The sequence below is a fragment of the Eschrichtius robustus genome, chromosome 19 (assembly GCF_028021215.1).
Source record: "Eschrichtius robustus isolate mEscRob2 chromosome 19, mEscRob2.pri, whole genome shotgun sequence".
In the NCBI taxonomy this organism is placed as follows: domain Eukaryota; kingdom Metazoa; phylum Chordata; class Mammalia; order Artiodactyla; family Eschrichtiidae; genus Eschrichtius; species Eschrichtius robustus.
Genome location: NC_090842.1, coordinates 57182486 through 57203886, shown reverse-complemented (window position 1 = coordinate 57203886; position 21401 = coordinate 57182486). Strand labels below are relative to the sequence as shown.

Here is a 21401-nt window from a genome sequence, read left to right as displayed (position 1 = left end):
GGGCCAGGCAATTGCCTTTCTCATTGGCCGCGCTCCTCGCTAGCGTGGGGAGGGGGAAGCGCCTGGGAGACTGCGGGTGGTCACGTGACGGTTGCCGCTGTGCTCTCGCTGGTGGCTACCCGGAGGGCTAGAGCGGCCGCGGGCCGGTAAGTCCGGCTTCCGGCGGCGAGGACGGTGCTTCCGGGGCGGGCAGCCGGGCCGAAGGAGGAGGGTCTGACAATTGGCGCCGCCGGGTGGGAGGGCGGGCGGCGCGAGTGGGCGCGGGCCCAGAGGGCCAGGTGAGGCGCGGGCCGTGGGTGGTGGGACTGGGTTGGATGAGGTGGGGATGAATGGCGCCCGGGGTTCCGGACTCAGTCCTGGCGCCGCTGTGCGGCTCGGCTCTTGACAAGCTACTTCTTTCTCTGAACCTCAGTTTCCTCCTCTGTAGAATGGGGATCAGAATCTGGCTATGGCATCCTCTTTATAGGTTGGAGTGAGAAGTCAGCTCGTGCATGTCGGAGCCCCTAGCTCAGCGCCTGGCACACTGCTCACTTGGTTGCTATACTGTTATTGTTTGTATTGTTGATGATGTTTGTACTTGGTGTGGAAGATCTGGGTGTGGGAGCGTGGAATTGGGAGACAACAGATTTCAGTTCAAGTCCTAGCTACACTTTGTGGTAGTGGACCTGTGCCTTCACCTGTCTGAACCTCGTTTTCCTCGTCTATACAACGAAGGCTAATAGCCCCAATATCATAGAGTCATTGTGAGGATGCTGATGAAATGTGCCTGTAAACTCCTTAGCATAGGACCTGACAGTATAGAGCAGGAGCTCAATAGATTGGGACTATAATTAAAATGATTCTGAGAGTCATTGGTGTAGATGGGACTTGCAAGGAAGTAGAGAGGAGAAAGGAAACCCAGAGACGGTGATAGGAAAAACTTGGAATCTGGAGCTGGGCAAATCGACATCCTGCCACTTACTATTTGATAAATTTTGCCAAATCCCTTAGTATTACGTTTTCCTTTTTCTTTAAAACTGATGCATTTTCCTCCAGTCAGTTCATTTGAGAAAGAAAATTTGTATTGCTTTCTTAATGGAAAACTAGCATTGCTGGCCGTGAGAAGAAGGAAAACTTAACCTGAACTCCAATGGAAGCAGAACGGTCTATTAAATTGTAGACAGAAACTGAAAGAATTGAAAAGGGAATAACTTGTACTATTGTGGTTCTATGTTGTCAGATCCCATGGACCCTGTTAAGTTATACTCTGTTCTCGGCTCACACTTTGCATATGACTGACATCAGCTCAGTGACTGTCCTACCCTTTTCCTGACTCACTTAAGATTTATTTAATGCACATGTACAAAACCTGCTGAAATTGTTCTAAGGGCTTGGCGTTTATAAACTCTTTTAACCCTGCTAAGCACTTTAAGAATAGATATGCTTATCCTTCTTTCTTTTTTTTTTTTTAACTTTGGGTTTATTTATTTAATTAATTTATTTATTTACGGCTGTGTTGGGTCTTTGTTTCTGTGCGAGGGCTTTCTCTAGTTGTGGCAAGTGGCGGCCACTCTTCATTGCGGTGCGCGAGCCTCTCACTATCGCGGCCTCTCTTGTTGCGGAGCACAAGCTCCAGACGCGCAGGCTCAGTAGTTGTGGCTCACGGGCCTAGTTGCTCCACGGCATGTGGGATCTTCCCAGACCAGGGCTCGAACCCGTGTCCCCTGCATTGGCAGGCAGATTCTCAACCACTGCGCCACCAGGGAAGCCCTCTTTCTTTTTTTAATTGAAGTATAGTTGATGTACAATAACTCCTATCATTCTTATTTTATAGTTGAAGGGAGTGAGATCCAGAAAGGTTAAGCCACTTGCCCCAGAGTCAGGGTTAGGAAGTGGTAAAATCGAGATTTGGAGCCAAGCCTTGTAAGGGCTTAGGATGGGGAGTCTGGTGCATGGTGATTACTTGAATTTTGGGAGCTGTCGTTTTTCTATTATTGTTAATGTTATATAATCTTCACTGTTCAGAAAGTCAGTGCTGGAGATGGGCTTTTAATGGTGGAGAGAGGACATTGAGTCCAGCAGGGAATTCTGCAGTTATAGTGGGAGGATACCAGTACTTAGAGCTTCCTAGTAAGTGTTAACTGAAACTTTGCAAAGACAGACCACAGCGCCTGGCTCATAGTAATCCCTTGACCAGTGTTAATCATAGCCACTGACTGACTTGGGTTCAAACCCTGGCCCTGTAGTTACTTGCTGTGTGACCTCGGACCTGCCACTCTAATCTGTGACTTGGAGATCATTTTTACTTTTTACCGCGGGTGGTTGTGAGGAGTCACTGACATGTGAACATATTCAGTGCCTGGCACGTAAACATTCAGCAGGAGCTACTGCATGGACATTGGAGTCAGGGAGAACTTGTTTTTGAATCCTAGTAAAGTGCGTGCTAGATGTGGCATTTGGCAAATGACTGCCCCACAATGAGTCGGTTTTTTCATTGATTAAAATGGGGCTAATTATAGTCCTCACTCATGAGGAGGTTGTGAGGCATCAGCGTGATGCCTGGCATTGGTCCTGGTGCATAGTTAGTGCTTGGTATGTGAAATGCTGTTGTTCTGTCTGACTTAACTGAAGCCTCTCCATGCCTTGCTCTTTGAGAGATGTTGGTTGTATTGTCTTTGTCCAGTGGTAAAATCCCGAAGGGAAAAGGGATCTTAGGAGCCAAGTACAGGGTGAAGTGATGTCCGTGGTCATGTTCATCATCCTACTTGGGAGTAGAGGAGAGACCCTCACATCTGGGGACTTTGGGAAGGCTTCACAAAGCAGGTGGCAGCCAAGCAGAGTGATGGAGAGCTTGCCAGGAGGACAGGAGGAGCAAACATTCCAGGCACAGGTGACATTCTGTGTGGAAAGTGGGTGGCAGGCAAAGCACTTGGGTGTTAGAGGGAAAGCTGGGGTGGGAGGCTGGGGGAATAAGAAGAACCAGCACTTCTAGAGTAGGTACTTAGTATACACCAGGCACTCTTGAGCTCTTTGTACATAGAAACTCATCTAGCCCCACAGCAGTCCTCTAAGGCAAGTAATGTTTGTACCATCCCGGTTTACAGATGGGGACACTGAAGCCCGACTGGTGAAGTCACTTGCCAAGGTCACACAGCTAGTAAGTGGTAGAGCCAGATTTGAATCCTGCAAGTCTGGTTCTAGAGTCCTTACTCTTGTACTATCTCTGTGATACCATCAAAATGGGGTGGGGGGGCGGGAACGGGCAGATTGTATGTGATGGTAAACGGAAAGGTGCTGGACAGTGGGCCTTCTGCACCCTGTAGAGGAGGCGGAGGAGGGGTGGGTGAAAAGGATCAGAACTGGGGGCTGGCGTGGGTAGAGGGGAGCAGCGTGAGGGGAGAGGGCAGGGACTGAGAAGAGGAGGCGGGCCAGGTGGGAAGTTTGGGCCAGGGCAGCATGGGACAGGTGGTCCTGGAGTCAGGTAGTAGCGAAGCATCAGGTGAGGAAATGATTTCTGTTAGTTCTCTTTCAACACTGCTGTTCATGTGGAGGAGGAAGTCTCCGTTGGGGCTAATATGTCTTTAACACCTTTCTGGCACCTGCTGATGTTACTCAAGCGAAAACTGGTTTTCCATTTCTGCTCTGGGACCCCCTCCTGACTGGTGCCCCACCTCTCTGCCCTGGCCGCTCTCACTTGCCTCCTTGCTCCCTCCCCTGTTCCTGCTGCCCCACGGACATGCCAGATGGGCTCCTGGCTCAGGGCACTGGACTTGCTGTACCTTCTCCTGGAACACTCTTCCTCTGTAAAACTGCATGGCTCACCCCTCCACCTCCTTCAGGTCTCTAAATGTCACTTTAGAGAGCTCTTCTCTGACCACCCATTTAGAATTGCAAGCCCTCCCTTCCCGGGCCCTCTGTGTTTTCTCCATAACGCTAAAGGCTTTCTGACACGTGATATTGTCAACTGGTTTGCTTGTTTACTCTCTGTCTCCCTGTTTCCCATGTCCCCACCTAGATGCCAAGCTCTGGAGTTTGTTTGTTTGTTTTTTGCTGCACCTTGCGTTATGCGGGATCTTAGTTCCCCGACCAGGGATCGAACCTGTGCTCCCTGCAGTGGAAGCGTGGAGTCTTAACCACTGGACCGCCGGGGAAGTCCTCAAGCTCTGGTTTTTGTTAACGTCAGTGTTCCTGGCTCCTAGAACAGTGCCTCACGCACAGTAGGTTCTCAGGAAGGAGTTTTTGCATGGGTGAATGAATGGGTATTTATGGTTAAGGTCTTGGGCAGGGGGTGTCTTTTTTTCTGTCCCTCTCTTATTCCAGCCAGAAACTTGTGAGGTATGTGGGAATGGAGATGTGGACATTTGCTGCCCCTGGGCCTTATCCGAGGCAGGAGTGATAGTTGTGGTGACAGCTCTGCCCCAGGCTGACTTCCTGCCAGCTGCTCCAGGCTATTCCTGGGCTGTGAGCCCCCAGCCCAGGAACTCTCCTCTGGCAGGCAGACAGGCAGCGAGAGAGGGACGGACACTTAGCCGGCGGTGACTCATGGGCGCTCTCCCCTTGTTCTCTCTTGCAGGCTCCAGGGAGCAGAGTGAAGGCGAGGGAGACAATGGTCTCTGTAACTATGGGTGAGTCTTCTCTCTGGGGCCCCCTCTCCCCTCTGCCCTTTCTGAGGTGTGACTTTGGTGGGGGGAGCAGGCTGGGGGAGGGAAGGCTGGTCACTGGCAGGAACAGCTGTGCTCCGGGGAACGTGGAGGGAGGGCCAGGGCCTGCTCAGGGCCTATCCACCTCCGCTCTGTGTCTTGGCCTGCTGACAACATATTTTGGCCATAAAGAACTTGGGTCCTGAAGTCCAGCAGATTTCTCATATGACCTCTCAGAGCCTCGATTTTCTCACCTGTAAAATGGAGATAGTAACATCCTGGGATGTTGTAAGGATTAGGAGGTTATTGCATGTAAAATCTTGGGCATAGTTCTCAGCAAATGTTAGCTGTTATTATTCTCATGAGCTTTATCACCACATTCTCTTCGAACTCTGTACTTGGGGATTGCCAAAGCACAGAGATTATTAGCTGGTAGCTTTAAAATTTTTGGAGATTTGTATGTATAGAAAAGTACATAAAACATATTTGTGTGGTCATAAGAGCAATTAAAAAGCAAACATCTGAGTGCATCCTTTATGGTTCTATTTATATAAAGCACAGAAGCAGGCAAAATCAATCTATGCTGCTAGAAAGTGTTGATTGCCCTTGCGAGGCAGGGAGAAGTGACTGCCTAGGGAATGTGAGGCGGGGGATGCTTCTGGAATGTTGGAAATGTTTTATTTCTTGATCTGGGTACTGGTTACATGGGTATGTTGGTTTATGAAAATGTATCGACTTGTGTGTACTTCTGTGGGTGAAAATGATAGTTCAATAAAAAGGTTTTAAAAAAAGCACCCCCCCCCCAACCGTCCAGGTCAAGAACTAGAATATTGCCTGCCCCCCTGAGGGCTCCCAACCCAATCACACACCCCCTCCCTCCTCCAGATGGAATAAACCACTATCTTGTCTTTGTGATAATCTCTCCTTACCTTTCTTATAGTTGTACCACTAATGAAAACGTTCCTGTAGACTTGGTTTTGAACTTACGTGAATGCAGTCATGCCATGAGTTCTTCTGCACCTGGCTTCTGTTGCTCCGCGCCGTGTCTGAGACTCGTCTCTGGCGCTGTGTGTAGTTGCAGTTCCTTGCTTTGCACTCTGCTCCGTAGTGTTTACTGTGTGAGCAGCCACCATTTGTTGGTCGATGCTATTGTCAGTGGATGTTGCGTTGTTTCTGGGTTGCAGACAAGCTGCTGTGAATCTTCTTGTGCACGTCTCCTGGTGCGTACAGCAAGCCACACCTCTGAGTCCAAGACACACATGGTGGCCCATATTAATATTTCTGAAATGGGGGTGCGTCTTACAGCTGGTGCTTGTGATCGTTTAATTGGCAGCGTATTTTCCTCCTTAGTAGGACGCGAAATGACGGTGAGGGCCAGACGGGAGGACTTCTGCAGTTCCTTGACGTTGCTTCAGGCAGCTAGCTACCCCCAGCCTACGTGGTGTTCTTCCTCCCCTTAATAACAGCTTAATTGAGAGGCAGGTCACATTTCATACAATTCACCGAAGCGTACGATTCAATGGTCTTTATAGTCTGTGTGCGCAGACTTATGCAACCGTCGCCGCAATCAATTTCAAAATATTTTCATCACTCCCCCCAAAACCCGAATACCCATTAGCAATCACTCCCCCCTCCCCCCTGCTCTCCCACCCCAGTCCCTGGCAACCACTAATCTACTTTCTGTCCCTACAGACCTCTACAGCTTTACCTCTTCTGGACATTTCACATAAATGGAACAATTGTGTGGTAGTTTTTGATACTTAGACAAAGGTGCCTGCTTTTGGCTAAGGGAACCCAGGGCCCCATGCCTGGACAGGTGGACAGTGCCTGTGAAAAGCAGAAAAAGGTCCCCCTTTCCTCTGGGCTGCTGGAGGATGTCCTGAGGGCATGAGCTCCTCACTTGCCTCAGGCCCCGGGAGACTGGCCTGTAGCTGGCTGGGCAGGGGCCTCTTCGGGAGGGGATGCGCCTGAGCCCCCTACCCCCCACCCATGCAGTGTCTCGTCCAGAGTGTGTCTCTTTCCCTGCTCTGAGCCTCAGTTGTCTTATCTGCAAAATGGGCATAGTAACACCAAATTTCTTCTTATCTAAAATAGCATGGATTGTTGGATGTACTGTTATGTACCCTGAGAAAGATTTTTTTAAAATGTTGCCAATTAAATTGTGGCACACCATCGATTGTGAGGTAAATCCTAGTTTCAGAGATATTAAAATGTGAAAAAAAAGTTCTCCTTGGAACCCGTGATCTTCTCTAACACCTGGCCTGAGAGGTCAGGGTCAGTTTGAAGGTCACACCCAAGAGGCCAAGAAAGATCTTTGGAAGCAGTAAAGCTACATGGATGGGGTCTGCCTGCTCTCGGCTCCATGTGCAGCGGTGGCATCATCGTGACCATTATCCCCTTCATCGTCATCATCATCATGATGGCTGCAATGGGTTGAGGACATCCTCTGGGCCGCATGCCATTTAGAGCCCTTTTTGTGGACTTTCTCTTTAGTCTGCACAATGACCAAGGACGTCAGTGCTGTAATCACTAGAATGTCAGCTCCATGAGGAAAGGGACTCTGTCTTGTGCCCTGCGGTATCCCCAGTGCCTAGAGGAGGACCTGGTGTGGGCCACGTGCTCAGGACATACTTGTTGAATGTATTACCCCAGAGGGCACCGAAGCACCAAGCGTTACCTTGCCCAGAGTCCCTCAGCCGGGAGATGGCAGAGCCAGGATTTGAACCCATGCTCCAAACAAAGCCTATGCTTTGGCCTCACTCTGAGGCCGGGCTGCTTCTGTGTGTGTGTGTAGAGGGGGGTTGCTTCTGACACCCAGGGGTCGGCTCTGCAACCCTTCTTTCCATCCACCTATGAATCCTGTCACCCTCTGGGCCCGCACCTGCTGATGGGGGACCTGGGTGGAGAACCCAGAGTCCTGGCTCCCCCAAACCAGTCATTGGCCAAGCATGGGGGGGCCGTGATTGCTGCGGGTCACGCTCCAGAGCAGGGTAGAGCTGCAAGGAGAAGGGCAGTATGGAAGCACAGGGGCTCGGGGAGTCTGCTTCTTGTTAGCAGGGTGGCCTGGGGCGAGTCCCCCGACTTCTCCCTGCCTCAGTTTCCTCACTGGCAAAATGGGGGCGTCAATGCTGCTTAACTCACAAGGCTGTCAGGCCGGCTTAGTTCCGTCATATATGCAGAGCTCTCGGGCCCAGGGCCTGGCATTTGATAAGCATTTAATGTGTGGGAGCTGCTGCTGTCGTGGTTTTGCTGCTGCTCTTCTCTAAGGAGAGTGACGTGAATAATGAGCCCTGTCCACGCCCCCTCCCCCCAGCCACTTCCGAGTGGATCCAATTCTTTAAGGAAGCCGGCATTCCTCCGGGACCTGCTGTCAATTACGCAGTGATGTTTGTGGATAATAGGTAAGGCTGCCCAGGGGACAGGGCTGAACTTGGGGAAAGGAGGGGAGTCAGGGGGCTGGCTGGCCCACCCACCCTGGCCCACTGGTGGCCTCCCTGCTGACCCTCCCCTGCAGGATCCAGAAGAGCATGCTGCTGGATCTCAACAAGGAAATCATGAATGAGCTGGGCGTGACTGTGGTGGGCGACATCATTGCCATCCTCAAGCATGCCAAGGTGGTGCACCGCCAGGTGGGTGCTCCGCTCGACCCCTCTGTCCCTGGATTTAGGGTGGGGTAGAGGGGCAGTGGCAGAGCCGACTGGAGGCTTGGAAGTAAAGGTAGGCAGACTGGATTCCAAGGCTGGTTCCACTGTTTGCTGTGTGACATCAGGCATGTTGCCTAACCTCTCTGAACCTTACTTTCTCCACCTGTAGGATGTACATAGGCAAACCAGTTTTGCAGGAGGGTTGTGAGTACTAGGTTATATAAAGCCCTAGGACAGTGTAAACAGCAGGCCGCAGTAGGGGCTCGCTACAAGTATTGTTATTACTAGTTCTCATCTTCCTCATGATAGTTATCCTTACCAGGACTCTTCCTCTGTCCCCAGAACAGGAGCTTTCTATGTGGGACCCAGTTGGTGGCTTGGCCAACAACATGGTGGTTCCATTCTTGGCCCTTCTGCTTACAGTGACCTTGGACTAGTGATTTCACCTCCCCGAGTCTCTGCAACAGGCTTTTCACACAGCCCTGCTGCATGGGGTCGCTGTGGCCATCTACCAGAGAGTGTATGTGGCCCCAAGTGCCAGGCCTGGAGTGAAGAGCTTGTTTAGTTATGATAGTTAGCACTTACCAAGCACTCGCCGTGGCCTGTCAGGCCCTGTCTTCATCCTCTACGCATATGAGCTCACTTACTCCTCCCTCCACTTGACTGAGAAGGAAGCTTGCTTCAGAGCTGCGCTCTCCAGCACTGCACTTTACCGAGTGATGGCTGCTGGGATTATTCTTGTCAATTTTACTAGCTTCCTCCATCCCAGGGACAGACCTTCGTCTGTCCACCATCCAGGACAAGACCCCGCAGTGAGGGCTTTCTCAAGCCAGGGATGTTAGCTGAGTTATCACGGAGGTCACTGAGCAAAATGATTTCTTTAAACTTTTAAATTTGAGACCAATTTTAGATTTATAGAAAAGTTCCGACAGTAGTACAGAAAGTTTCTGTACTTCCTTCACCCAGCTTCCCTTAATGTTAACATCTTCCATAGCCATGGTCCATTTGTCAAAACTAAGAAATGGACATTAGTAGTATGCTATTGTTAACTAAATTATAGACTATTTGGATTTCATTAGTTTTTCCACTAATGTCCTTTTTCTGTTCCAGGATACCACATGGCATTTACTTCTCACGTCTCCTTAGTCTCTTTTGATTTGGGACAGTTTCCTAGTCTTCCCAGGTTTTTGATGACCTTCAGTTTTGGAGAGTACTGGTCAGGTGTTCTGTAGCATGTCCCTCAGTTTGGGTTTGTCTGATGCTTCATTATGATTAGGAGGGAAATGTTTTGAAACCTCTAACAGTTCAGGCTCTGATGCCCCGAGTTTTGCTCAGATATCTGGGTTCCCTCTTCCGCCAGCTCATGCCCCTGTCCGCATGGTAACCGGGCACCTGTTTTCTTTACAGGACATGTGCAAAGCTGCCACTGAGTCGGTGCCCTGCAGCCCCAGCCCCCTTCCAGGCGAGATTCGCCGAGGCGCCTCTAGCGGTGAGTCCCATGTGTTCAGGCCTCCTTTCCTTCATTCTTACACTCCGACAGTGAAGGGGACACACCTGGAGTTTGCAGAGGTGGAAGCAAAGCCATCCGAGGCTCTCGTCTCTTAGGTAGTGAGTGGCTGTATATACAATGGATTTTCATTTGTGGTCGTTCCATTCTACACAGCCACTGTGAACACCGAGTCAGTGAATACTGAATCACTTCTCCCAGGGGAATACGGGGTCACCACATTTTCATCATCTGACCAATACACAACCTTATTTATGTGTGTTTCTGTTCCAAGACACCTTATTTAATATATGGTGTTGATTCATAAACATTGAACTCACAGCCCACAGCACTAAAACTCATGCCTGAACGAAGCTTATTGAACGCACGTATTTTTTCCGTAAGGCACATCCCAGCCTTCTTGAACTTGGGACACTAGACAGCACCTTATCACCATGCTTGGGGGCCATTTTAAACAGCAAAATCACTAACAAAAAGCACAAAGATGTGAAAATAGCACTAAGGAGACCGTAAATAGACTGTGGCACTAAATAGACTTGTTTACTAAGTGAGAGCTGCAACAGGAAGGCAGAGCGTCGCCTTGTTTGACCTCAGTTGGGAACGTGTGTTGGGTGACTCAAGTTTTTTGCCTCTCTGTGCGTGTCTGTGAATGACCACAGAGAATCACAAGTATTGGTTTTGAGGTTACGAATACATTTGTGAACAGGTGAATTTACAAAATGGAATCTGAATGGTAAGAATCAACTGTATTTATACTTTTGTTTTTTTCAGCAGTGTGACACTTAAAAAATTTAACATACGTATTAATTAGCTTTCGCTGCTTAACAAGCCACCACAAAACTGGCTTAAACACAGACTTTTTAAAAAAAATTTTTTATTGAAATATAGTTGATTTACAATGTTGTGTTAGTTTCAGGTATACAGCAAAGTGATTCAGTTATACACACACACACACACACACACACACACACACACACTCACACACATATATATCTTAGTTCCCTGACCAGGGATCGAACCCATGCCCCCCTGCGGTGGAACGAAAGCTCGGAGTCCTAACCACTGGGCCGCCAGGGAATTCCCTATATATATATATTTTTTTCCAGATTCTTTTCCATTATAGGTTATTATAAAATAGTGAATATAGTTCCCTGTGTTACACAGTAGGTCCTTGTTGGTTATCTACTCCATATATAGTAGTGTGTATATTTGAATCCCAAACTCCTAAATTATCCACCCTCCCCCTTTCCCCTTTGGTAACTGTAAGTTTGTTTTCTGTGTCTGTGAGTGTATTTCTGTTTTGTAAATAAGTTCATTTGTATCATTTTTTTAAGTCTGTCTGACTTTACTTCACTTAGTATGATAATCTCTAGGTCCATCCATGTTGCTGCAAACACAGGCTTTTATTTCTCACGATTCTGTGACTTGGCTGGTCACTTCCGCTCTGGGCCAGCTCAGCTGGTCTCAGTGGTCACTTGGCAGCCCCTAGATCTCTTGATCTAGGATGGCCTCCCTCACACATCTGATGGTTGGCTTGGTGTCATCTGGGCCAAAAGAGATGACTTGGCCCCATGTCTCTCATTATCCAGCAGGCTAGCCCAGGCTCATCTACACCGTGGTGATTGTAGGGTTCCCAAAAGCAGCATAAGAAGGCAGGACCCAATGTGCAAAGCACCTCTTAAGTCTCTGCTTGTGTAACATTTGCTTCTGTCCCATTGGCCAAAGCCAGTCACATGGCTAAGCCCAGCATCAGTGTGGTCAGGGCCCACCCAAAGGCATGGACGAAGGGAGGTTGAACAAATTGGGTTCGTTTCTGCAATGGTCTCCCTCAACTGACATACAGAAAAGGGTTCCGATGACAAAGGGGCAGCTGAACGACTTTCCACAAATGGAGCACGCATGTAGCCTGCAGCCTCCAAATCCAGAAACAGAAAAGATGACTGGCATCACTCACCCCTCTCAAGGGTTTCCACTGCCCTGATTTCTAACAGCTTAGGTTAGTTTTGCCAGTCTTTCAAATCTATATAAATGTAATCAGGTAGTATGTACTTTTTATGCCATTCTGAGTATCTTAAATAGTTTAAAATAAGTTTAAAAAATTAAAACAAAAATACTGATGGAGAAAATAGGCAGTTAAAAGAGTAGGGGAAACAGGCACAGATGGAAGAGGGTGGAGAAGAGTACCCCAAAACATTCTGGTCACTTGTGTACACTTTGTAATATTGAACACGTGTGTCCGCACTGGGAGGAACAAAGAACAGTTCTTTGTACTCTGGCATCTGACTGCAGCTCAGCTTCAGTCGCTCACAGACAGAGCTGTTTTCCCTCCACCCAGGTGATGCTTACCTGGCGTGATAAAACATCATATCCCTTTTAAGCAAGACCTTGCCCTCTGTGGCCATTGCAAGAGGCAGGCCCTCTCAACTGCTGATGTTTTGTAGCAGAAAATCCCGATCGTGTTGCATTTGGCCTGTCAGAGTGCTGTGAGCGGAGGCTCTGGGCGCAGATGCCACACAGCCACTCATCAGAAAGCCACCCCTGGGAATTGCCTGGCGGTCCAATGGTTAGGACTCGGTGATTTCACTGCTGGGGCCCGGGCGAGGCCAAAAAAAAAAGAAAGAAAGCCACTCCTATCAGGCTGAAGAAATGTCTTGGGAAGATCACGGGAGAGGGTGTATGCCAAATCATCAACAGCAGTGAGCAGGCCTGAGAACCGACCATCTCTTCCTGGGTGGTGGGGAGGGAGAAGGTCTCGTTAGGAAGGGCCAGTCCCAGGACTTCTGGGTGCCAGCAGTGCTCCAGTTCCTGACCTGGGTGGTGGGTATATGGGAATTGATGTTAAACGATCTGTGTAGGTTTGATGTATTTTTCTGTATGCTGTATTTATAATTTAAAAAATAACCAAGCAATATGGAATTATAATCAGGTGTTGAGGGTCATTATGGGGGACTTCAGGAGGCTTTGAGAGACAGCACATGGCAGAAAGAGAGAAGGCTTTTTTGGGGGTAGGTAGGACAAAATACCAAAGTCTGAAAGCCATTGTGGGGTGGGGGTTGGTGCTGGGCCTGCTGAGCAAGTGGTAGTAGCGTGAAGGTTCCCCCCTCCCCTCCCTGCAGGGCTTCCCCAAGAGCTCAGCAAACCCGCACCCTGAAGCTAGCAGCAGCTGCACCTGGAGACACAATCCGTCTCCTCCCCCCGCTGGAGTTGGCCCTCCAGTCTGCTCGCTGTAGCCCACCTTGCACCCTGGGACATCCCTTCTCCTGCCCCACAGAATACAGGGGTGCCAGAGACTGCTTCCCACCCCTGAGGGAGGTCACCTCTTTTCTTGCCCCAGCCCAACTGGAGCCAGACCCACATTGCCCAGGGCCCTGGCTGAGTGACCCCACTCCCCGAGTCCCAGTTTCCTCACCTATAAAATTGGTTTACAGTGGAGCCTGTCTAGTAGGGGTGTTGGGAGGTTCGGTGACCATGTTCATCTTTTCAGTAGATGTTTATTGAAGACCTGTGAAGTGCCAGAAACTGTGGTTGGCACTGGGGACACAGCGATAAACAGACAGTGTCTCCTCATGGGCCTTGCAGTCTTGTGGGAGAGTCTACCAGTAAACAAATAAATGTAATTTTAATGTCAAGCAGTAGTAAGGGCAGGGAAGTATTCTCTGAGGAGATGCCGTCTGAGAGGAGACCTGAATGCAAAGACCGAGCAAGCCGATTGCTACTGGGGGAGCTGCACGCCAGACCTATGAACAGCAAGTGCCCTGAGTGGGCATGTACTTGCTGAGCGAGGAAGATCCTGGAGGCCAGCGCGTGGTGGAGGGAGAGGGGAGGGAAGAGCTCAGTGCAGGGCTGGGTAACTGATAGGTGAAGTGTGCTAGGAACCCATCTGGTCTGGGGCCTCAGGAAAGGCCCCCAGGGCAGGGAGGGGCGGGCTGGTTCCTGGGAAGACAGGCCCACCCCAAGCATGCTTGTCTTGACAGTGCAGCCACAGGGTGCCTCTGGCTGCCCTTTCCCCGTGGGGTCCCAAGGTTGCCTTCCCCATCCTGACCCCCTTCCCAGGGCCCCGCCCCACTGGACTCTCCTCTTTCCTCCTGGCAGCCGCCTCCCGGATGATCACCAACAGCCTGAACCGAGACTCCCCACCCGGCACTCCCCCCAGGCGGCCGGACACCAGCACCTCCAAGATCTCTGTCACCGTGTCCAACAAGATGGCAGCAAAGAGTGCCAAGGCCGCTGGTGAGGGGACTCGGGCAGGTGGTGGGAGGAGCTGGAGGCAAATGTGGGTTGGCAGACGGTATTTTGGGGGACATGTTCCCAACGTTGCAGGGTGCTTTGGAGGCCACAAGGTGTCCAGAGTGTTCAGACTTGGTCAGACCACTGCACCTCTGTGGGCTTCACTGTAGAAGGGGGCTGGTGACACCCTCCCCAGAGGATGGTTGGAAGCACTTGAGATGGTGTCTTTAAGCGTCGTGGGTGCACCGCAGTTCTCACGCGGTGGCTGTTTCAGTCTTTTTGTACTTTTTATTTTATTGTGGTAAGAACACTTAACGTGAGCTCTACCCTCTTCACGAAATTTTAAGTGTACAGTACAGTGTTGTTGACTATGGGTGGTTCAGTCTTTTTTAACAGATGGTCACTGAGCCCCGCAGTGGTGCCCGGCCCTGTGCTTGATGCCTGGGGTCAAAGGTAAAGAAGCTACCTTTCCTCTTAGCGGCCAGAGGGATCCTTTAAAACCTTCAATCTGATCCTTTCACACCCCTGTCTAGAACTCTCCTGGGCTTCCCATTGTTCCACTAATAAAGTCGTCTTCCCCCATGGCCTTACTGGGCCCTGCGACACGTGGATTCACATCTCGCTTGCTGCCTCGGTTCCCCTCCAGGCTCCTTCCCGTCGTGGGGCCTTTGCCCTGATGTTCCCTTCTCCTGGACCTTCTTCCTCCACAGACTTTTCCATGCTTGGCCGCTGTTCCTCTTCCAGGTCTCAGCTGGTAAGCTGGGAATGGGACTCTGGCCTTTGGGCTTCCAGGCCCTCCTTCTGTCCATCACGCTCTCCTGCCTTTGTTGGACCCATCCCCACAGCAGTGATCTTGGCCCAAGAGGAAGCTGAGGCCCAGGGTGGGGGCTTGGCTGTCCTGGCCCCCAGCCCCGTCAGCCCCGCCCGCCTCCATCGCACGTGCTCCCTTTTGGCCGCGTGTCTGCGAGCGCCTCGTCCTCCTTCTCATCTTTCGATTTGTGTGCCATGAGCAAGAAAGTTAAAGTTCACTTCTAAAGTACTGAAAAGATGGGGAGCCTGGGAGGGACTGGCTCTCTTCCCCTCAACACATTTGAGGAGAGTCTTTCTTTTAAATTGAGGTGTAATTTACTTATGCACGATGCACAAATTGTAAGTATATACCTTGATTAATTTTTAAAAAGTGATTACACCTGTGAAAGCACCACCTAGATGGCTTTTCCACCACCCAGCAGTTTCCCCATCTGAGGGGATTCTGGCTGGGCTGGGAGGTGAGCCTGCTGGGGGACAGAGGGACAGAGCCACAGAGAGCCTGGGAGGCCCGCCACAGCCTTCTGCAACCCCCCCTGTGCCCAGACCCCTGAGTTTCCCGGTGGTTCAGCCAGTGGCCTTGGGGGCGGCTGGGAGGATAAGGGATTCCAGTCACGCGAACGCATGGCGATAAAGGGCACGTGTGTGCCCCTACCCCAGGAGAACATTCCATCCCAGAAGATGCTCACCACCCCCTCCTCCCCCAGCAGCCCTGGCCCGCCGGGAGGAGGAGAGCTTGGCTGGTGCCACCAAGCGGCGCCGGGTCACGGCCGAGATGGAGGGGAAGTACATTATCAACATGCCCAAAGGCACCACCCCCCGGACCCGGAAGATCCTGGAGCAGCAGCAGGCAGCGAAAGGTACTGGCCCCGGTGGGGAGTGGGGGGCACAGGCTGTGTTTCCCTTTTGCTGCATCTTGCAGGGTTGGTCACGTCCTGCAGGCATTGGCCCAGAAGCAGGCTCTGATGGGGTCCAGGGGGCCTTGGACCAAGGGGATAGTGATGGTGACCATAGTAGAGGGGGACGCATCACTGCCTCTGTCCTCTTGTCCTGCCGTTAGCGTAGCAGGGCTCCTCGGTGCCTCAGCTGGCGCCTCTTCCCCGAGGGACCATGGCACGGATTCAGTGCTAGCCTGCCTGTCAAGTGAGTGGCCGTGCCTGGCTGAGGGCAGGTGCCCAAAACAGTAGGAACCGTCGTGATGAGCCAGAGGCGTCTGGTTGAGATTCAGTCCATAGCTGGGGTTTGTATCTGGTGGTACAGAGATGGTCTTCCTTACAGTGTTCCATTTAGAATATTGTAAACGTTCTCATGGAAGAACATCCAGCGGATGCAGAAGCATGTACAGTAAAAACAAACTCTCTCCCCTCACTCCCATATCCCACACGTATTGTTAACCTTTCCAGACCAACATCTATGAACGTAAATGCATCTGTTTGTACATTTACACATATCTAGGCACTTTTTTCTTTTTAAGCACAAATAGCATTATCCTATACGTATTGTTCTATAACTTCTTTATTGAAGATCTTTTCATCTTCTTCATTCTTTTTAATGGTCGTTTAATATTTTCATAGTACTTCTATATTGTAATCTAGTAAGCATTCGCCTGTTAATGGCTCATTAGGCTGTTATTTAGGGAGAGCATTACCATTCGTCAGATTCTCTGAGAGGCCCATGGCCCAAAAAAGAGGGAAAGGAACCAGAAGGGATTAGGAACTCTTCCCGCACATACACTTCATGAATTGGTACTAAGGTGTGAGGACCGGAAGTGTCCATTTTAGTTGATCCTTCCCACGTTTGACACTAGCCAGAAGTGTGTGGGTTGAGGTCAGTGTTAGCCAACAACAAAGACGTAAAACCTAACTGGGCCCAGTCGGTGCCTGCTTGGACCAGAGCTGCCTGGGGTCTGGGCTGGCTGTGTCGACCCCTGCCTGTCTGCACGGCGCTCAGCCAGGCCTGGGCCCACAGGGGCCGCCCAGCAGGCACTGGCTCACGGCCTCACTTCCCTCCCAGGTCTCCACAGGACGTCTGTGTTTGATCGCCTTGGCGCCGAGACCAAGGCAGACACCACGACGGGGAATAAAGTGAGTTGGAAATGGGGGAGCCACTGGGGACTCTCAAATTCTTGTCTTCCCTGGGTGTTGTTCCTGGCATTTCTCACATACATCTCACCCTGTCTCACCCACCTTTCCAGGCCCAGTGCCCTTCTCTGCACTGGTGGCTTCCCTGTCCGTCTTCTATCCCGACCTCTCTCCCGATTTCCAGCCCCGGGGGTCTGGCAACTCATGGATGCCGCCCTCGGACCCCTCCCACCACCACGTCCCCAAATTGTCCTCAGCATCTTCCCCCAAAGCAAATCCTCCCCTGGGCCCTGTCTCGGGTGCCCCACCGTCCCCACCGCAGGCCGTCTTGAGTCTGATGGGGCCATCTGTCCCCACCTGTCAGCCACCTGTCCCTGCCTGCGTAGGGCAGTGGCCTCCTAGCTGGTCTCTGCACAGCTCCTGTGAACCCCTCCAGCCCTTCTCCCACAGCGGCAGCACGTGCTGCCCCCAGGACAGGCCCTCCCCGCTCGCCCTCGGGAAACCCTTCAGAGGCTTTTCACCACACGCTCAGGCGCAGCCCGCTCTTCTCCCTCCGCCTGCGGCCCCGCAGGCCTGACCACGGCACGTGCTTGGGAGACGCAGCCGGAGCCCATCGCCTGGCACAAATCCGTCTCTGCCACCGCCTGGCTGCGTGGCCTTGACCGTGTCACCTAAGCCCTTTGCACCTCAGTTTCCTCCTCCGTATAGTACCTCACAGCGTGGTCGTGAGGACTAAGTGAGGTGTAGCTGCGTGGCGCGGGGGCTGTCTGGTGCAGTGGTGAGCATCTCTATTTTATTTATTTATTTTTAAATTTTTAAAATTTTATTTTATTATTTTTGGCTGCGTTGGGTCTTCGTTGCTGCGCGCGGGCTTTCTCTAGTTGCGGCGAGCAGGGGCTACTCTTCATCGCGGTGCGCGGGCTTCTCACTGCGGTGGCTTCTCGTTGCCGAGCCTGGGCTCTAGGCACACGGGCTTCAGTAGTTGCGGCACAGGGGCTCAGTAGTTGTGACTCGCGGGCTCTAGAGCACAGGCTCAGTAGCTGTGGCGCACGGGCTTAGTTTGTCCGCGGCATGTGGGATGTTCCCGGACCAGGGCTCGAACCCGTGTCCCCTGTGTTGGCAGGCGGATTCCTAACCACTGCGCCACCAGGGAAGCCGTGGTGAGCATCTTTAAATGGCACGTTTGAGTAACTCTGGTGGAGCTCTCCAGCTGCCTTTTCTTCCTTGCTCACCAGGGCTCACCCACTCCGGCTTTTTCTCACTTCCTAAATCTTATCATGAGTGTGATAGTAACACTCAGGATCACGTGGCTTGAAGATGCAGCCACGGAAAGAGCTTCGCACGTAGTGAGTGTGCTGTAAACATGATTCTTATTCCTGTCTTGGGGACTTAGACGGCACTCTTTACTCTCTTAAACGTTGATGCCTTAGAGAAGGCTGTCCTGAACTCCGAGAGGAGATGAGGCCTCCCTGTCCTCTGCTCTCCAGCACTCCCCTCTCCTCCCAGGAGCACTAATTAAGGCTTATGGGATCTTAATTCCCAGGGATTGAACCTGGGCCCTCGGCAGTGAGAGCGCGGAGTCCTAACCACTGAACCTCCAGGGAATTCCCTGTCGTAATTAGAGAATTACTTGTGCTACAGCCGATGCTGGGTCTGTCTTCCCCACTGGAGTGTGAGCCCCCTGAGAGCAGGACCAGGCCTGTCCTGGTCACCACTGGGTCCCCAGCACTGCCCAACACAGGGCCAGGTATCGACCTGGGACTCAGAGAATGTCTGTGGAGCGAATAACCAAATTTGCCTTTTCTTTCACGTTCACCTGTAGACCTTTGCAAATGGTCACCCCTTTCGCCTCCCCTCCCTCTCTCTCTTTATCCGACTCACTTCCACTCGGCTTTCAGATCTCATCTCTGATGTCCCTCTCCAGGGAGCCTTCCCCGAACTTCGGGCAGGGAGGGGGCCTCTCCTGGGCTCCTCCAGCCCCCTGGGCTTGCCCTCTCATGACTCTGATCACTGTCTAGTGTGTCACCGATGGGTGTTTGTCCTGACCATGAGCCCCATGAGGCAGCGTTCTGTGAATGCATGTTGAGTGACTGAGTGACTCACTTGTCCTGTCTGTCCTCTGACCTCCACAGCCCACAGGAGTCTTCAGCCGCCTGGGGGCCACCCCAGAGATGGACGAGGATCTGGCTTGGGACAGTGACCACGACAGCAGCAGCTCTGTCCTACAGTATGCCGGCGTCCTGAAGAAGCTAGGCCGGGCCCCAGCCAAAGCCAGTCCCCAGCCCGCACCAACTGTCAAAGCCAAGGCCACCAGCTCGGCGGCAACGGCTGCCGCCCCAACGCTGCGGCGCCTCGCTTTTTCCTCACGACCTGGGCTCGAGAGGAAGCCGGAGTCCCTATCCAAAGTCAGCATCATCCAGAGACTGGGCAAGGCTGCCCTTGTGCCGGAGGCCCAGGACAGCCAGGTCACGAGCACCAAGAGTAAGTCCTCGGCTGAGGTCAAGGTCACCATTAAGAGGACTCTGGTGGGGCCCCGGGGGAGCAGCTCCAGCGAGGGCCTTGGTGCCCAGATGGACCACGCGGGCACTGTGAGCGTGTTCAAAAGACTGGGCCGCAGGACCTTCTAGCCCAAGGGCGGGGCGCAGGCCCCTCTCCAGACTCCAGGCTCCATCAGAGTCTTCAGCGAGGGCGCGCTCACCCCTCCCTGCCGGCTGCTGGATGACACTGCTTGTCTCCCTCGGGCGTTCTGCCAGCCTGAGCTCTCTGGGGATTCACCCGGTTTTTCTGAGTCTGAGATGGTCATTGTGGCCCGGCCTTGCCGCTCTGGGACTTTCCCTTCTCTCCCGTCCTCTGTTCTCTCCTCTCTGACCGTGGCCTTGGCAGGACCCACTTTTCTACCTCTCCAAGTGCCAAGTGCCCTCTTCCTGTCCTCCATCCCCCATCCTCCCTCTCAGCAACATCTGCTGCCTCAAACCCCGGCTCCGGGCCTCCCTGTCCCCCAGGGTGGGTGTCGTCTGAAGGGGCTCCTGTATCACACCCCCACCCCCCCTGACTACCTCGCTTCCCTACCTCCTCTGCCCCCTCCCCCCCGATGCTTTGACTTCTCTCTCTCCGTCTCTTCACTCTGTTCATTTCTTTTCTGTTTTCTGTCCCTGTGGCAAGGCCCGACTGTCCGCTGCGTCCTGCCTGACCCTCCTGCACCTCCGGCCTCCCAGCGGCCCCCTCGTCGGCGGCGGTGGCGTCGAGCCTGTAGAGACTGTTAGCCGCCGTCACTCCTAGGCTGGAGGGACCTCCCCAGACCCCAGGCTGCAGCTGGGGCACCTGCCTGGGCATCTTTTTCCCTGAAAGTCGGTGGCGGGTGGCGGGTAAGGGGCACTAAGAAGGGAAGCCAGCACCGAGAGAAGAAAACAGCTATTTTAATATATTTTTGTGACTTTCAGACTGTTTCCCTCCCCTCCTTCAGGGTGAGTCGCAGGACTGTTTTTCACATGAAGCACAGTGTGGGCGGGGCACCCACGAAGTGTTGGGCCTCGTCTCTGAGGGTCAAGCTCCCCACATACATAGGTAGGCCATGTTTTTGCTGCAGGCCCTGAGGTGAAGGGAGTCACGGTCATGGTCATCATCTAGTTGGGCCTCCTCCTCCCCTCGGCAACCCGCAGGGCTTCTGTCCCTCTGCCCTCCCCTTCCACAGATTTCCCCTGTTTCTGCCGCTCTGCCTGTGGATGGCTTTCCAGACTGCAGGCTTCATTTGTGTGGGTGCCTTGACCGTTCCCCTAGTCACCACTGCATAGCACCTACTCTGTGCCAGGCCTGTTCTAGGAGCTGGGGATCCATCCATGAGCAAGGCAGACAAGTCTCTTCCCGCGTGGCTGACCTCTCTAGCCAGGGAGACAGGCGGTAGAGTAATCAGTAAATCACAATTTGCCATTTGAGCCATTTTTAAGTGTACTGTTCAGGGGGTGCCCAAAGACTTGGAAGGGTGACTGCAAGTGACCAGGGCCTCTTTAGATGTTTGGGGCAAGAAGGCCTTTCAGAGGAGGTGAGCTGTGGGGTGGTCTATGTGCAGTTCAGGAGGAGAGCATTGAGGCAGAGGAAGCAGCCAGGGCCACAGCTCTGAGGGGGGACAGAGAACACAGAGAGCACCAGCGTGGCTGGCAGGTGAGTGAGGGGCCGGAGGAATTCAGACATCCTCCCAAGAGTGCTGAGGAGTTTGGGAGGGTCTAAAGCAGGCAAGTGATGATCTGAGTTGCCTTTTACGAAGATCACTTGGGCCACTGTGAGGAGGACAAGTTGCTGGGAGGGCAGGGCGGAGGCGGGGAGGCAGCGTGGGGAGAGATGGTGGGTGGGGAGGAGGAAGTGGGTGGACCTTGGGTGCGCTTCGGAAGGGGCAGCGGGGTTCTCCACACGGGTGGATTGGAAACTGGGGCAAGGGGAGGGGCTGGATCACACCTAGACGGAGGACTTGAGCATCTAGAGGAAGGTGCTGTTGGTGGAGCCGGCTGGGGCGGGAGGGCGC

The 21401-nt window shown here is 52.4% G+C and overlaps 1 protein-coding gene across 8 annotated transcripts; it reads left to right on the top strand.

The window, feature by feature from the left end:
* Window positions 1-188: 188 nt before the first annotated feature.
* On the top strand, window positions 189-19676 carry C19H19orf47 (chromosome 19 C19orf47 homolog). 8 transcript variants are annotated; one of them, XM_068529369.1, is made up of 11 exons: window positions 189-278; window positions 3084-3136; window positions 3995-4196; window positions 4553-4604; window positions 7933-8020; window positions 8134-8248; window positions 9671-9752; window positions 13863-14000; window positions 15512-15664; window positions 16818-16888; window positions 19018-19676. In XM_068529369.1, exons 4-11 carry the CDS (start codon window positions 4586-4588, stop codon window positions 19510-19512), a joined length of 1161 nt encoding a protein of 386 aa, XP_068385470.1. In that variant the 5' UTR covers window positions 189-278; window positions 3084-3136; window positions 3995-4196; window positions 4553-4585; the 3' UTR covers window positions 19513-19676. The 8 variants fall into 8 exon arrangements, with proteins under 8 accessions (XP_068385470.1, XP_068385473.1, XP_068385469.1 ...); XM_068529370.1 differs by lacking the exon at window positions 189-278 and adding an exon at window positions 2849-2869; XM_068529372.1 differs by lacking the exon at window positions 3995-4196.
* The last annotated feature ends 1725 nt before the right edge of the window (window positions 19677-21401 follow it).

What these genes read in the sequence shown, in the direction of transcription:
- C19H19orf47 (XM_068529367.1), top strand. Translation starts at nt 2,717, where the DNA reads ATGTCCGTGGTCATGTTCATCATCCTACTTGGGAGTAGAGGAGAGACC. An exon ending in AATGGTCTCTGTAACTATGG is followed by an intron (nt 4,605 to 7,932) that starts GTGAGTCTTCTC and finishes CCCTCCCCCCAG; the next exon opens with CCACTTCCGAGTGGATCCAA. An exon ending in ACACCACGACGGGGAATAAA is followed by an intron (nt 16,889 to 19,017) that starts GTGAGTTGGAAA and finishes TGACCTCCACAG; the next exon opens with CCCACAGGAGTCTTCAGCCG.